The sequence below is a fragment of the Malurus melanocephalus genome, unplaced genomic scaffold (genome assembly GCF_030028575.1).
Source record: "Malurus melanocephalus ecotype Western Australia unplaced genomic scaffold, MMel_1.1 scaffold_258, whole genome shotgun sequence".
NCBI classification, from domain to species: domain Eukaryota; kingdom Metazoa; phylum Chordata; class Aves; order Passeriformes; family Maluridae; genus Malurus; species Malurus melanocephalus.
Genome location: NW_026623490.1, coordinates 464,303 through 481,269, shown reverse-complemented (window position 1 = coordinate 481,269; position 16,967 = coordinate 464,303). Strand labels below are relative to the sequence as shown.

The following is a 16,967-nucleotide window of genomic DNA, read 5'->3' as shown; positions in this document are numbered from 1 at the left end:
ACAAAACAAAACTGTGGACCAAATCTTCACTGGGTCAAAAAACTTCCTTCTTTTATTACTGTGACAATGCTGACATTCCTTTACAATTTTTTTTTTATCTCAGTTAAACTGAGCTGTATTTATTGCTGAATTTGTGAAAATATTTCTGGGAATTCAAACAAATTTAAAAATCATATTCCTGAATGACTGAATGGCAGACATAAACTAGGGGATGTAGGATATGGTAGAATCTCTTCCATGAAAGACTCACCTGTAATTTATAATATATAAGCAGGGTTTGATGTTTTCCTCTGGTGTGCTTTACACTTTTAGGGGTTGATTTTGAAGCTGCTGTGATACCTCCCTGACAAATGTTCAATTCAGCCTTGATACAGATAAAGGCAGCACCTGCTCCAGCTCCTCACAGCAGACCATGATACTTGGAAAAACACAGGGACTCTCAGACACAGTGGCTGAAAGGGGAAGATAGACAGGCCCCTAACCCAATAAACATATAGTCAACTGAGACTTGGGATCCCCCTGAAAATATTAAAATTTCTGCTTTTGACAAGAATGGCAGCTATTCACWCTTTATGACATCAGAATGCCTAAACATGTAAAAATACTACAGTTGTGACCTTTTCTCTTTTACAGCTCGAGAACTACATTGTGGAAAACATGAAATCAGAGATGGTGCAGCTGCAGCAGAATGCTGTGCAGAACCACACTGCTACCATGCTCGAGATAGGCACCAGCCTCCTCAGCCAGACAGCAGAGCAGACAAGAAAACTCACGGATGTTGAAACCCAGGTATGYTCCCACAGAGCCTTTCAAAAAGCTGCTAATTGCAGAGAACATTTCCCAAACTTTTTCCTTTCTAATGCATTACAGCACAAAACATTTCAACACAGGGCTCCAGGAAACACACTCTGTTTCTTGGTATCAAAAGCATCGATGATTGACCCTTGKTGTGTTTCTTTTGATTTCATTTGGTTCGTTTATTTAGCTCTGTGTTTGTAGGAAAGGTAGGACTGTCCAGGAAATAAATCAGCACTTGGCTTTCAACCAGGAGCTACCTACTGTTAGTGATACAAGAGCCAGGCTAAATAGAGAGTAACAGGTTAAACATAGCTTTTGATTGTTGCTCCTGGATATTGATAATTTCCCAATTTTTCAACATCTGTAGGACAACAAGAAAACACAATTCAAATGGCTCTGTGAATGTCAATGATTTAAAACAAAGATAAGGCACTGGACTGCCAGCACCATAAAAGAGAATGTAGAGAGCTAAAGTAGGAGCTCTATTTAGAAAATAGCAGATGCAACACTTTGAATTTATTCCAAGTACTCTTGCACTTTTCTGGTATAAGCATGCTTTGTAGGAATGCATGTTTAAGGCGAGTCTCTTGTTCTTTCCATTGAAATTAAGCTTATTTGGCAGTCTTGCCTTTTTCTGCTGGTCTAATATTATTCTTCAGTAAACAGAGTGCCAGAATATCAGCTGGTACMTATCAGTGTAGCTTAATTGAGTTCATTTGCACCAGCTGAGCAGCTGAGGTTAAAAAAGGATTTAGAAACAATCTTTGACATATCATCAAATAAGAATGAAATGGTTGTATTATGGTGCTATAACAAAATAACAAGGACAATATAAATAAATAATGTTTTTAATTTATCCTTAAGGTGCTAAATCAAACATCCAGACTTGAAATTCAGCTACTGGAAAATTCCCTGTCAACGTACAAGCTAGAAAAACAGCTGTTACAACAGACACACGAAATCCTGAAAATTCATGAGAAAAACAGGTGAGTAGCTGGAGTCTTTGTTTACRAAGTGGTCTGTGTATACTTTGTTCTAAGCAACTGATGAAAGAAGCAAATGTGGTAAGTGGACAGCACAGGTAATGTTTATGAGCTGACTAAAATACCTGGGATGTGAATTTGCACTATTTTATGTCTTGTATGATAAATGTTATCTGATTTTTACCGCTTTTCATGTTCACTGTAAGTTTACATTTTACTCTGTTTCATGACAACTTAGTCATATGACACTACAGTTTACAGTTCCTGAAACCAAAAAACACAGGGATAACTTTTAAGAGTGTTTTCAAGTATAAAAATATTAATAAATAATAAATATATAATAAATAAATAATACACAATAAATARAATGTATAATAAGTAATAATAAATTATGAGATCTTCAGCTACCTTAAAGCACATCAGGAACAGAAAATTTTGAGTAGTTCATCTTTCTAATTTAAATAGATACAGAGATATGGCACATCTCTCCTTTTGGACTCAATTATCTACAGCATACTTGGAGCCATGCTCCATTTTAAGAAGTCAATGGTGCATATTTGGGGTTTATGGTGCATATTTGGGGTTTATGTTGAAGCTGATGAAATAATTATTCAGCAGTGCAACTTTTTAAGCAGTAAAGTGAGAATCGGGAAGCAGTTCCAGTGTTCTCTTTCTATGACACAGGGACTCAGCACTTGAAGTCGCTGGACTTAGCAATTCAGCATGTCAGAGGGCATGTGTGGTGAGCTGACCTTGTCTGGGATGCCAGACGCCCACCCAGACACTCTCTCACTCCCCTTCATCACCAGAACAGGGAGAAAGTATGATGAAAAATCTCCTGGTTGAGATAAAGACAGGGAGATCACTCGTCAGTTACTGTCATGGGCAAAACAGCCTTATTTACTACCAATTAATAACAGTGTAGGATGGTGAGAAACAGAAACAATCCCAAAAAGACCTTTCACCTCTGCCTCCCCTTATTCCCAGGGTCAGCTTCACTCCTGATTCTTCTATATCCCCCCTGAGCAGGACAAGGGAATGAGGAATTGGGGTTGTAGACATTGCACAATGCTTTGTCCCTCTGTCTACCTCATGCTCTTWCCCTACTCCAGCAAGGTTCTTTCCCACAGTCTGGAGTCCTTCAGGGTAGGATTGCTCCACAGGGACTCCCCACAGCTTCCTTCGGGACATCATCTGCTCCAGTATGGGCTCTTCCATGGCAACCCTGCTCCACCATGGTCTCTCCACAGCCTGCAGAGTTGTGTCTACTCCTTCTTTACTCCTCTTGACCTTGGTGTCTGCACCATTGTTTCTCCCAGTTTTTTCCCTCACTCCTTACACCATACCCTGACTGGAACTGCTGTGCCCAACACGGGCCAGCTCTGGCCCTTGCTCACAGCAGCAGCAGTTGGGCACTGCCCCCCAGAGCAGTGGAAAAGCTGCTGCCCTTCCTGGCTGCCCTTTGAAACACCACTGTGCTGCTGCCCCTGCAATGGACAGTGTGACCAGTGCTCTGACTCCTCCACCTCACTCTCAGCTCCCTTCTAGAAAGAACAACTGTGAGGTCAGTCTGACTAGGACTGAGGTTTCTATTTCCTCTGTCTACATTTGATATTGTAATAAGGTAAGCAGCCTTAAAGATGAGGCAGACACTGAAGGTTGTGATACAAGCTGTAGAGAACTGTTTTAATCGAGATCAGTCAGTTTTCCAAAGAGAGCAGTGTGACCCCATGTTGCTGGACAGGAATCTGCAGCTGAGGGAGAACAACCTTGCCCAGGGTTATCCATAAGTCAGACTAACWGCACAGTGGGCAAAGAGTTACAGGGTTAAGAAGGCAAAATGCAGGTAATGATGAAAACCAGAAAATTTTGTTTTGAAGAAATGTGTTTGTTAAATGTGTCTAGTTGCAAAACTGGTCAAATAATGGGTCATTATTGCTACTGATTATGAAAACCAATTTAATGTGTTTAATCTAAAAACTGTCTATAACCAGTAATTCCAGCAAATGTTATTCTGAARAAATCGCATTACATCAAAAGCTCTTGAACTACATAGATGTCCTTAACCCAGTTAGAAATGTGAATATGAGATTAATTTTGCCTTCGACCATCCCAAAAATAAGTGATTCAACAAAACGGCTTGCAAGGACTCTGCCTCTAAAGCACAGAGAGAATGGAGTGGGCTTGGGGCAGTTCATTCTATGTAWTTTACAAATCTACTTCAAAATGGGATTAATTCAAGCATTAGTTAAGTATGTAAGAACTTGTACTTTTATCTGCTGCAATATGGCTAGCAACAAAATTTTGTTGKCTGCTTAAGAGACAGACTTGTATACTTAATCATTTGTATTTATTTATTTACATTAGGAATGAATCAGAGTAAAAAGCCTTCATGGAAGYAAACAAATAAGTCCTACTTGAATTGACCTTTGGCTTGGCTGACATTATGATAAAATGGTTTGTGAAAAGTCAGAAGAAAAGGAGGGTTATTTCTAAAAACACACTTTTTATTGTTTGTCTCAGAGGTATAGGTATTTTTGGATGAATGAAAAAACACACAGAATTTCATGTTGTAGTGAAGCAAGGACCTGTCATGCATTGTGTGTGTGTTCTTTTACAGTCTCCTCGGGAGTGATAAAATGAGGGGGAAGGTACTATTATGATTTCACTAAAATATGGATCATCTGCTCTTGTATCATGATCTACTCCTCACAAAGAACTGTGTAGTCTTGGCCTTGCAGGTTCTGATCATGAAATCAATTATGTGTGTGTCAGATTCACTGTGGGACAAATCCTGGGGATCTCAATCTCAGCAGATACTTCTGGACATGGCAATGATTTTAGTTTGCTGAAATTTAAATATTTGCAGATTACTCATCAGGCTGTGTTTAGTAGCTATTTGCAGTTAAATTCTCTTTATCTCCCTCCATATCACTTTCACATCAATAAAATAGAGAAAACACCTTTTATCCATATTATCTACGTGGACTGTAAGCTTTTTTGGAAAGGGCTTTTTTGGTTAACAGCACAGTGGGAAGTAGTGTAGGAAATATTGCCTTTGCAAAAACAATCAAAACAGGTGGTGTAATGTGGGCTGATAAATTCTTTTTCTGTGCTAAAAATTCCTCTATATAAAATAAAAATAAAGATCTTAATCACTTTCAAAGAAATTGAGTTTTGTATGAAAGCAATGCAAAATCTTAGAGTAACAGTAACTGATCATTGATGTGCTACAGTAACTTGCATATTATCTTTAAATAAAATAAGCACTSCATATAAAAAAGGGACCATTTTCTTTAGACTAGAAATGTGTTGATTCTTGGCCTTTCTCTTTATTCCCTGTCTGTTCAGTAGAGGGGCCAACTTTTTTCTTTTTACGCCTCTGAAATGGAAGATATTCAGTGGCGTAAGTAGAGTCACATTTGCCTTAGAATCATGTTTGTATTGACTGTTCTCATGCCATAAATAATTTAGTTTTGTGGGTTCCCACCCACTATAATGTAAATGGTGGTTTCTTCCACTGCCATTTTTGTCTCCCACAAGAGCTTTCTAAATGCTATTTTGATTTATTCTTGAAAGATTTCCCCTCTTAAGTGCCTTATAAGCCCCCTCCCTTTTTTTCCCCAGAGTGTACCAGCTGCATTTAATTTATAGTATACCATTTGTTTCAATATGCAAGTGTAAAAAATCTTTCTGTTTGCTAAAAGGAAACAAATGAGGAAAAATATAATGGAATTCTGGATCTTCCATCAAGAAATAGTGGAAGTGAAATTTAAACCTAAAGTCTTTCTTGAATTTGCAGAAAATAATACTAGATTAACAAGTTCAATGCAAGAATTTTTGTATGCTGTGAAAAGCAAGGACTCAAGAATGGTTCTTGAATGTCTGTGTGAAAGATGAGGAAATACAATATGTCTGGCAAGTTKTATTTGCAGGTTGAGCATATACTGAAAAGATAAATCCCATTTTTACTCTTCTCTTATATGATTTCAATGGAATGATCTTGTCACTGTTATAAAAAGCAGGCACACTGATTCTAAGTGGCTTGTTACTTTTTTGGCCCTGAGAAATATGAGGACACATATTTTCATATTTCCTTCAAGTGATCAGACTCTCAAGGTAAGTATGAGTGGTCAGGACCTAACAGCATCAGAAAAAAAATCACTCACCTAAAAAGAAGTAGAAAGAAGCTGTCTCATTGAAAAAATACTCTTCTTGCACTCAAAAGTACGCATCAAAATCCTCTACCCATTTTTCTTCCCATATATACATAATAGAAAAAACATACATATGTATGGCCAAATAACCCTTTTCGGGTGTGACATTGTTTGTCTTTAGTTACTGAATAGCACAAAAAAGTATATTTTTTTCTGTATATTTAATAAATCAAGGGTTTTTTTAAAAGATTATTTTAATGCAGAAGATGTCCATCTCCAAAATCTGGAATCTGGTCTGTATCCTGTTCTCACATGTCTAAACTGAAGCCTCTGAAAAGATTTAAAAAATGTCTCTTGAACTTCTGTGGTCTGGAATGGATTAGTGAACAAACTACATACCCTATAAGGCAGTTTGTCTAAACCATCCCTCTTGGACATCTACCCAAGTGTTTCCTATGTGTTTTACTTCATCACCTTTCAAAACGACARGAGTTTTCACGGGAAGTCACTCTTTGAATTCTGTATGGGGATTCTTCCGTCTMCGGCATTAGTAGGGTTTTTTTTCTGAATCAGCAGGATGATGGATCTGGATTTTCTGGCCATAGCGCAGTCACACTGGGGTATTGCACTGAGTCATTCCACAGGTTTAGACCCTGAAAAAGACAAAACATCCTTTGTATCATGGAAAATAGATTCCTAGCATCACCGAAACCACTACATTAGACATTGAGACATAGCTAACTTTTAGGGAAATAAATTTTGTCTGGGTTTGGGATGTGCATGCGTGTGTTTCGTGTGTGTGTGTGTGTGTGTGTGTGTGTCTGTGTTTGGGTTTAGTTTAATTTTCTTATAGATAATGATTCCAAAGTGTTATTGTCCAATGGGTAGTATTGGTATTTATTCATGTTAACAACATTTGTTTCTTCACAATTTTATTCTGTTCCCCAAATACCTGATTTATTTCCCCAGACTGAAGGCTCCAACTATTAAAACTTCATATATATATATGTGTTTATGCATCCGTCTTTATAATTAAATATATGTGTATTTATATGATGCTTCTGGTGAATGGTGATTTATTTTTTATTGTATTGTAGTTTCCATGTTTCACCTGTGTCAGTAATATTTTAAAAAAAWTAGAGATTTCAAACATATAGGAAATGAATATGAATTTAAAATGTATAGGAAATAAATACAGAAAGCTTGCTGAAAACAAAGCCATAAAATTTTACAGATAAGTATTATAAAAGACTGTTTCAGTCAGCCTTTAGAGAYTGCCAGACTGGTTGGTACAGTCTGCTGTACCAACCAGTTTTTGCTAATATTTTATGTCAGCAATAGTCATTAAAGAAAACTCATTAAAGAATACTATGAAAAATATTTCTATTTTAAATCTGTCTTCACAATGCTTCTTTAAAAAMATTGAGAGAATATCTTCACCAAGCCACAGCAAAGTTATATCTTAATGGTGTTTGTCTATTAAAGGATGTCAGATTTTACAAGAAAAAAGGCAACAGAGTGGTCTTACAGCAGTTAAAAGACACCTAAATATATTTCTGATTGCTTTCAATCTGTTTCAAGATTTATTGACATTCYTAGCACTTYTTTTTTTYTTTTTTTTTTTTTTAATTTAAATAATCTATGAMAAATATTAATGTAATAAAACTAATAATTCTGGCCACACTGGAGTCAAAATTCAGAAGAGCAACTTTTCTCACGCTATTGAAGGATTTCTTCCTTTTGGAACAGACCAGTTCAGAAATCCCCAATCTATGTGAAGACTTTGCTTTTGTTCATCTGGAGATTTGACCAAAATGTTCTCATTGATTCATAGTAAAACAAAAATTAATGTTTTGGACTTGTCCCAGGAACACAGGGAGTGGTCCTATCCTCAGGACTTACTTTTATCTGATATAGATTTATGGATATAGAAAGCTAATTGCATATATATATATATATATGCATTCCTGAAAACAGCTTAGTTTTGCAGTTTATAATAAAAGGATTTTTGATCTACATAAAAAACTGTAAAGGAATCAAGTGCTATGACACTTCCATCTTTCCACCACATGTTGACACAGCACTCAGAAATATTAGGATGTATTATTGTTAAAGCCATAAAACATCTGCTTCCTGTCTGTCTCTGTAGATGCCAAACTGTGGAGCTCAAAACATTGTCAGCTTCTCTTWTGCTGCTTGACATGGCCAGTGCTGCTACAAATAAGATTGTCATCACCATGGGTTCATTTACTGTGGCCTTAGGAAGTGGGAAACAAATAATGCAGCGCATAAATTGTGTCTGTCAAAGGCTCTTTCTTTTACATGAAATCATTCAGATATGGAAATCATCTAGTTGTGGACATGCAAATAGGATACTGTGGAGTTAAGGAAATAATGTTGTAATGTACTATATRGACAAAGATAAAGGGAATTTTTTTCTTTACTTACTATATAACTATAAAGATACATTCTATGTTTCCAAATGGCATCTTCTCTTACATTGATAATACTCAACATTTTGGTGGACTGTAAGGGGTCAGACTGGGATGTGGCCCCACCTAGGACGCATTCTCCTACAGATTGTGCCCAGATCAATTTTTTCCTATCGCAAGTGCATTTATATTACTAATCTATCAGAAAAGTTAAAATCTAGAGTCACAATGAAGATTTCAATAATTTCTGTGAAAAAGTGGATAGAACTGATTAATTACAAAAATAACCTTTAGCAATATTTTATGACTAGAACAAAATCTAGCTGAACATTTTTCAACCACTTTTGCCTAACTAAACAACATCTCACTTTCTGCAAAAGAAAACTCAAAGGCTACCACATAAATATTCTCAAAAACATCCATGTAAATCTAGACCATGATGTTTAATGTTCAAATGACAAAAAAGATTCAACCACAGGTCCAACAAGGCGCTGAAATAATTTATAGCCTTTGTCTTCAAAATCCATATTTTTTTTTCAGGTTGTAACTTTCTACCATCTTATTCAGTGCAATAAATCTTATTATTCTTATTACTATTCTTTTGTTTCCAATTAATTACCCTTTTAAAATGAGATGTGTTTCCCCATTGTGTTTGGGACCCTACGAAAATGTCCCATCTTTCCTTTTTTGCTCCCTTTACCCAGATGTTTCTGGTTTTCACAGGACTAGATATGTTGGTATTACAATGTATGTTTTCTTCAGGATCTTTCTAAGTTGCACATTTATAATGTTTCAGGGAAAAAAAAAAAAAAGTTGCTCTTTGATTTCTTTAAAAAAAAATTTTGATCTCACTCTACCTTGTACAGCAAATTTCAGGGTCTGAATGTAATCATTACTTTGTTATCATCTCTTTGTTAACAGCTCATATTAAGGCTCTGTGATATTGAGTAGAAACAACTCCATATGGATTTTATTACATTCTTCAGTTAGGTTAAATGACCTGAAATTATGCAGGCATTTGGTCCCTGATTATTATCCAGAAGTAAAAACAAAGGTAGAGGGAGAGTGCAAATAAATGAAACTTAACTCAACTTGAACAGGAAGCCATTCACTGGCAAATTTGTGGTCATCAGTTGGTTTGTGGGCATGAGCAAAGTAATTTTTTTCTGTATGCAATAGAAACYCTGAAGAGAAAGTAACAGAGAGCTTGAATTAATTTCTTTATCTAATATTAATACATTCTTTCTGTTAAATTCCCACCACAGCATCAAAGCCCGGTCCTGGAAAAGCTTCTTGTTCACRGTTGACAGATATTAGCTGTCCTTTAAGTCTACAACACATCTATTCTTCTGGATGTAATCTGATACGCCTTTGATCTTGGTAAATTGAACACTTCCAGCACAGGACAGAGAGGATGCCAGAAAAAGAATATTAATCCAGAGAAAGTGTTTCTATACATGTGTAAAATCCTTTGTAAAGACTGATGTAAGCAGGTCACATAGTATGACACCCAACAGTTTTCATTTTGAGGAGTCTTTTGTGGATCAAGCAGACATGGCTGGGGAATGTAGTGAGATATGTACACAGACCCGAGGAAAACAGGGGAATCCTATAATGTAAGTTGCTGATTTACCTTTTGGGAAAACTACTATTCTTAATGTGAAAGCTCATCTGGTGTGAAATTCTCATTTCAGCTTCACAGACCACATCAAGAAGTATTTTTGTGGTGGATTCCATGTGCCTTTATGGTCCTCCATAACTTATAATGTTTATATTCCTCTCAGCAACAAGGTCTTTCACAAACCCTTCCTCAGTTTTCCTCTGATTTTTGTCCCATCATATTGACCCGTCCACGTTACCAATGATGTCCTCTTCAGTGCTCTGCTCTTCTACCTCCTCTGCCTACCTTAGACTTTTCTGCTTGAGCTTCTACGTTCAAATGTTTTATTGGCCCTGTGCCCACGTACTTAGATCAGAGTAATACCTATATATACAGTTCCAAGCCCTTTAAACACTATGACATGCAAACATCACAAAATGCAATTTTAAAGATCAGTTATATTTGACTACTTGACAGAGAAATTCAGGGGGCTGAATTACTCAATGTGATATTTCTTAGAATTATTGATTTAGGTAGTGAAAATAAATTGCTTTTGTTTCTGTCTTATTAATTGTGTTGGCATGAAATAACATCTACTAATTATTTTATTTTGTTTTAGCTTACTTGAGCACAGAATTCTAGAAATGGAGGAAAGGCACAAAGAGGAGCTGGCCACTTTGAAGGAGGAAAAAGAAAACCTACAAAACTTAGTCACACGACAAAGCAACATAATCCAGGAATTAGAGAGGCAGTTAAACAAGGCAACAAGCAATAACAGTGTCCTGCAAAAACAGCAGCTTGAATTGATGGATACAGTTCAYACCCTAATCAGCCTCTGCTCCAAGGAAGGAGGTAAGAAAGCGATATCATAAAACACTAGATGTACTAGGAAATTTCTTCTGAACAAAGTCCTTAATTTTTGGAAAAGCAAAACTTAATGGTCTTATTAAAAAAAAAAAAAAAAAAAAAAAAAAAAAAAAAAAAAAAAAAAAAAGACATTAAAATTGAGAACAAAGCTCTCACTGATGAGAACCCAAAAATCAAAGTTCAGACAGATCTGAGGCTGATCCTTGCACTAACAGCTGTATTTGATAATTTGAATTTATTATCACCAAGTTGTTATACATTGACCACAGCAGATATAGGCCATAAGTGCATTGACTTTGCACGAGCAATATTGGTTTGTCCCTCTGAGTATCTGTCTACTCTTKCTGGGATTAATCCAACCAACAGTGGATCTTAACTTTACAGATCTCTATATGTCATTTAGTCTTGACTTCCTTTTCAATCAATGGAGAGAACAGGGCACCAAGCAAAGGAAAGAAATTCAGAGTTTTTTTACATATGTATGTAAAGCCATACAAATTATAATTATATTATAATATTGATGATTTTGGATATAGTCTCTTACGGTGCTCTATTTAGACATCCAAAAGTTGACTCTCTTCTCTTGAATTGTATTTTATTTATAATAAGGGATCAYTTTTCTTTCTTCTGTCTTGCTGTGTTTTGTTTGTTTCTGGGTACTCCAAACGAAAAAGATAGAAATAACATTCTTTGAAAGAAGGACTTGACAAAGACTCTATAGGACAATTTTCTTCAAGCATGTCTTTCTTAGTAAATTGTTTTCTTACAGAAACAGAGACAGAAATTCAGATAAAATTTCAATTTTCAAATGCCAAAGACAACTGCAGAATGTCTTGGKAAAGAAATTCCTGGCACCAGAACGGGTCATGGGAGATAGGTGAATGGAGAGCACTGTGAAAAATGGAAATGGGACTCTGGGAAGAATATATTAGTAACTATAAAGATCAAGGCAAAGTGATACAGAAATGACAATATAAAAATCCTTCTGAAAAAGGGTACAGGAGAAACCCAGAAACTGTAGATATGTGAGTTGTGATAATAATTTAGGAATTGTTGAAGCATGGATGAAGTAGTTCTCTGAGAGATACCAGCAGTCCGAAGAGTCCAGAATATTTGATTATTGTAATTCTACAGCTCTAAGTGCGAAAAATTGTCTAAAAAACAAAAAGCAAAAAATAAAAAAGAAACYAGCAAACAACAACCCCATCCCCCCAACTGAAAACTTGTCACCTGCATCATTATTCAGTGCTCTCTTTAAGAGACAGAAGACAGACTAGATCAATCAAACTATTCAGCTCAAGGCAATGTGGGTTTTCTCTCTGTTATRTATTCCCATGCAACTTGTGTGGCTTAAATCTAAACTGCCCCAGTCRTGAGGATTACATCTCTTACTTTGGAAGTGTTGCGTGCTTGGGCCAGTGTTGATAGACTACTTTTTAAAAAAAACCTTTTCCCCCTTATGTTCACTCTAAATGTTCCCTCCTGCTCATTCTGTTATACAGTTTCCTAGCATTTTGAATTAAATAACATGTTTGATAGTAGGCTGTTCTCATATCAGTAGAGAAACATTGTGATGCAATGCAAACCCTTTATTATGTTTTATGACCTTCTGGCAAAGAAACCTGGCAAAGCTGTGTCCAGAGTGCTCTAATAAAGCTCAGGAGTATTTTAAAATCAATATCAAAATGAAAGATATATTATTCTCATACAGAGATATACAGCAAGTCCTTTTTAAGCTTAAAAAGATTTTCTAACAGTTTTGAATTTGATTCCAAGAAAAAAAAACAACAAACAAACCAACATTTCCCCTAAACTTGGTTTCCTCAGYTGCCTCTTATAAAAGCTTTGAATGAGGAATAGAGAAGTGTGTGTTTCAAACTGGGCTCTTGGGTACAAATTCAGGTGCCTAAAACCCTGAGTTTTCAATAGTTTTTTTAACTTCTGAGGAACTGTGGAAGTAAATGATGCTTAGCGCACTTAAATGCCTAAATATATCTTTAATAGCCTAACTATGCCCTTAATTTTGGACTCTATTACCTTTTGTGTGTTGTGTTCAGAATTTTCCTTGCATACAWTTGTTATTTGAGGAGAATAATTTAAAGAGAAATGTTAATTTGCAGAAACGTTTCTTTTTTATTGTCTGATTAAGTTTAGCTGACCGATATTTTTGGTAGGTATATTCACAGCTGAAAAAGTAGCCAGATCTCCTAAGTTAAAATAATAATATTTTCCTGTAACATAAGACCACTCTAATGAAGACTAAGTGCTAAACGATTTGGTTGTGGCAAAAATCAATGAGCCTTTCAGTGTATGCARATATATGTTGAAGGTGGAAATGCATGCATATCGGGAAGTACCACTGGAGAGGCTCTAAATTCACATCAAAATATGGAGTTTAGATAGTCTTATGCAAGTCTTGATGTGTGCACTAATGTTCAAAMCCAAAAATGCTCTGTGAGAACTGGYRTTTCTTGGGAAATGGAGAATAACAAAAAGTGATATATAAATCACTGACACCTCTTCTGTCTTATACTTCAGTAAATYTCAGTCATCTAATTTCATAATGGATATAGCAGAAATGGAAATGGTCCAGAAAAGAACAGGACAATGGAAAAACTTGAGTCCTGGAACAATTTCCATATGAGGAGAGAGAAAGCTGTAACATACAGAACTCTTAGGTGGGAAAGAAGGMATATGGGATGCTGTTATGGAAATGCACAAAATAATTAATAACAGGGAGAAAAGGAAGARCCACTAATACTGAGAAGTATTTCCCATTGGTAAAAAACAGGACTTGATTCATTTAGCCAAAGGTTACTAGATATCATTGAGAGTAATAAATATTTTTTAATTATTAGAAAGCTGTAGAGSTAGAAAAGGGTGGGTCCTCTTAAGAACTTTAGATCTTTAACTATAGGGGCACTCATTTTTGAGAGGAAGCACAACCTAAGTGAGGCACCAAGTCTACAAAGCCAGATTGTCAAAGATCAGTGACTTTATAATCATGAACAACAGATTTGAGAGGAATTGCAAAGTATATCTAAATCCTATGGTATTTTGAGAATGGCTTTAAGTACCTTTATTAGATTTTCCTAAATTAAAAATTAAGTCCCTATATTTTATTTACATGTATGTAAAAATTCATATTTCAAAGATTATCTGTCTGTCTATCTATCTATCTATCTATCTATCTATCTATCTATCTATCTATCTATCTATCTATCTATCCATCCATCCATCCATCCATCCATCCATCCATCCATCCATCCATGTATAAATTCTCTTGCAACATAAGTCACAGACAGGTAAATGACTTTCTTCTTCTCAGAATTCATAGTGTGGAGGAATTTCCAATTTGTGAAAATGAAAAATTTAATAATACCATTAAAAAAATTAATTTGAAACCAATCTGGTGACAATCATTGCTTTTGATTGCAGAACATGAGAAACGTTTCCTCCAGTGATGACATAATCATATCAAAAGACTTATTTTCAGATTGATCTAAATAAATTGGGGCCCTATCTGAAGCTGGCCTGCTAGGAGCTTGTGGATTATATCTCTGGATAGTGTAGAGATACAGGGCTGAACAAATCTGCTTTTGTTTAGCTTAATTCTCTATGGAGCTAACATAGTCCCTAGAACTGCATGAAACCCCAAGAAATCTTTGGTGCTTCCACTGTGGCTAGGCAAATGTCTGGAAAAGTTCTGAAGAATGTAAAGGTAAATGAGAAAGAGAAAACATAAATCAARCCAACCAAACAAWAAACTCCCAAAACTCAAGCCAAAAGGCAAAAGCAACCCAAATGAAAAATTTTAAAAATATAGGTSGCCCTAAATAGAAAATCCAGATCCCATTTTCAGTGTCAGTTTTGGTACAGAGCAATTTTGGGAYGGGGGCCACCTGTAAAACTTGGAATTGTTCATGAGTTCAGCTTCCAAAATACCACCCACCTCTCTCCCAGTGTGAGTGATTCTAAGTTTCAGCTGCATGTAATCCTTTAAATAGACACTCTAATAGGTCACAAAGCCTGCAGAGAGTCAAACAAATGTAGGATACCAGGGGACCCACATGTCTCTATTTTGACCTGAGTCTGTGGCTAAACACACTTGTCRTATTGTCTGTGTATATTTTAGGCAGGGGCACAAACTTTGGCAGCAGCCACCAATAAATTTCTGCAGAAGAATTTCTAAAATAGCTACACCTTGAGACAATAAATTTCCAAAGGGAATATCTGTTGATTATGGTGAATATTTAAAATAACTATTTAAAGATTAATTAATTAATCTCCAATTAAAATGTAGATAAATGCATGAAACTTTTACTTTTTCCCCCACAAAAGATGAAGAAATAGAAACATAGAAGTGAAGGCCTAATTAATCATCACAGAGATATTGCAYTATTATCTCCAAAACTGCAGAAGTGCTTCACCTGTAGCAGAGAACACCTGGATAGAGCTCAAATTATTCTTAGCAAAGGTCATAAAAGATTTTGTGCTTATTGTTTTCTTCAAACTGACAATTTCTCATACTATGAACAGTATTGTTTGTGTGAGGATTTTAAAAAAATGCAATTACTGTCACTGTCAAATAACACATCTATAACATAAGAAACAGTCTTGTGAAGGACTTTCTAAGCTGCCACATCAGAAAACTTATTCATGGAAAAGATAAGTAGTGCTAAAATAGAGAGTCATATGAATATTACTCAAAAGACTCCTTAATCCCAAAACAAGGCAAATACTACTTAAGCAATAGATAATATAATCCAAAATGTGTGTGCAAGTTCAAACSAACTAGTTCAGAAAGTATATTGGTCCAGTGGGAAATTATGTTTCAAGCCAAATGCCACAAAAGCTGCCCGGTCAAAAATATATTGTCTTTTATTCCAGTATAAACAAATTTAYTGAATTTTTATTGTGCTAATATTAATTACTATAACTTGTGATAAYTGCCCAAGTAGTCCTACTCATAGGATAAGGGAGTGTAAAATTCAGTGGGAAAGCATATTTAACCATAAGCTTGTTTTTTATTTCCTGATTTCTTTTTCCTTTGGTTGTTTGTCAGACTGCATAWTAATATACCTTGCTAAAATGTTTGGCCTAAGCTACATACTTCGGATAACTAAGGCACAAAGGAGAAAGTTTTGTCATTAATGTCTGATTTTGTGACCTCCCAGTATACAAGCACTGAATCATTATCTTGTCTTGAATGCTGGCAAGAAGCTATACTTAATTCTCAAAATAATACATGTAAATGCTAGGAATTTACCTCTCCAGRAGTGCTAATTGAGTTCATAAAGTAAATAACATGTTTAGTGAGTTTGGCATTCAGAAAAGGTACAAGTCTCCTGGATTGTGGGTAGGAAAACAAAATAAGTCCAAAAGATTATTTGAATGGAATTCATGCTTTTGAAAGGGATAGCAATTAATTATTATTTTTTCTAAATTGAACAGTGAGTCATCTATTCTACTTCTTAGACCAAAGTTGTTGTGATGTAAAAATTTACTCTGAAGTAAAAAGAGTTAGAATGAGAACTTCAAAGAAATGACCTGAAGGTTACAAGCTCAGGGGAAATTCCATTGACAGAAGCAGAATTGTCCCAGCAATGATTCTGGCCTTCTTCATGAGACAGACTTCAAAGACACCTTTTATAATACAAACTAGCATTAAAAAAAAAAAAATCAAACCCAAATAGAATAAATTTAAAAAAACCAAACAAACAAACAAAAAAAACACCAAAAACACCACAACTACAAAACAAACAAAAAATCCTAAACGAAACAAAAAACATCCTTTTGGGAATACTTGACAGAAAAAGAGAACAGTAGTTTTAAATATCAGTATTTGGATGGTGTTTAATAAGGAAACTTTTTTATATTATATTGATTCAGCCACATATTGGAATACAATAATGAGGTTATCTAAATCCACTAGATTTTAGCAGTAGAAGAGCAAAGTTTTGAGATGCAGGTTTTGATAATTTTTCTTCTGTTAATGGAAAGAATAATATTGGTACTCATCTGAGATGTGTTTTGAGGTAACAGCACATTTTGTCTAATGCCATTTCCCTATAAATCTCTTTTCATTCCTTAAGCTCATGCCTCCTTTTTGTACCTCATCCTTGACATT

The 16,967-nt window shown here is 35.4% G+C and overlaps 1 protein-coding gene across 1 annotated transcript in view; it reads left to right on the top strand.

The window, feature by feature from the left end:
- Positions 1–16,967, top strand: part of ANGPT1 (angiopoietin 1) — a 146,808-nt gene that overhangs the window by 67,609 nt on the left and 62,232 nt on the right. Inside the window, exons 2-4 of the mRNA XM_057375787.1 lie at positions 634–789; positions 1,663–1,784; positions 10,590–10,822. Coding sequence (XP_057231770.1) covers positions 634–789; positions 1,663–1,784; positions 10,590–10,822 — 511 coding nt within the window. The remainder of the gene's footprint in view (positions 1–633; positions 790–1,662; positions 1,785–10,589; positions 10,823–16,967) is intronic.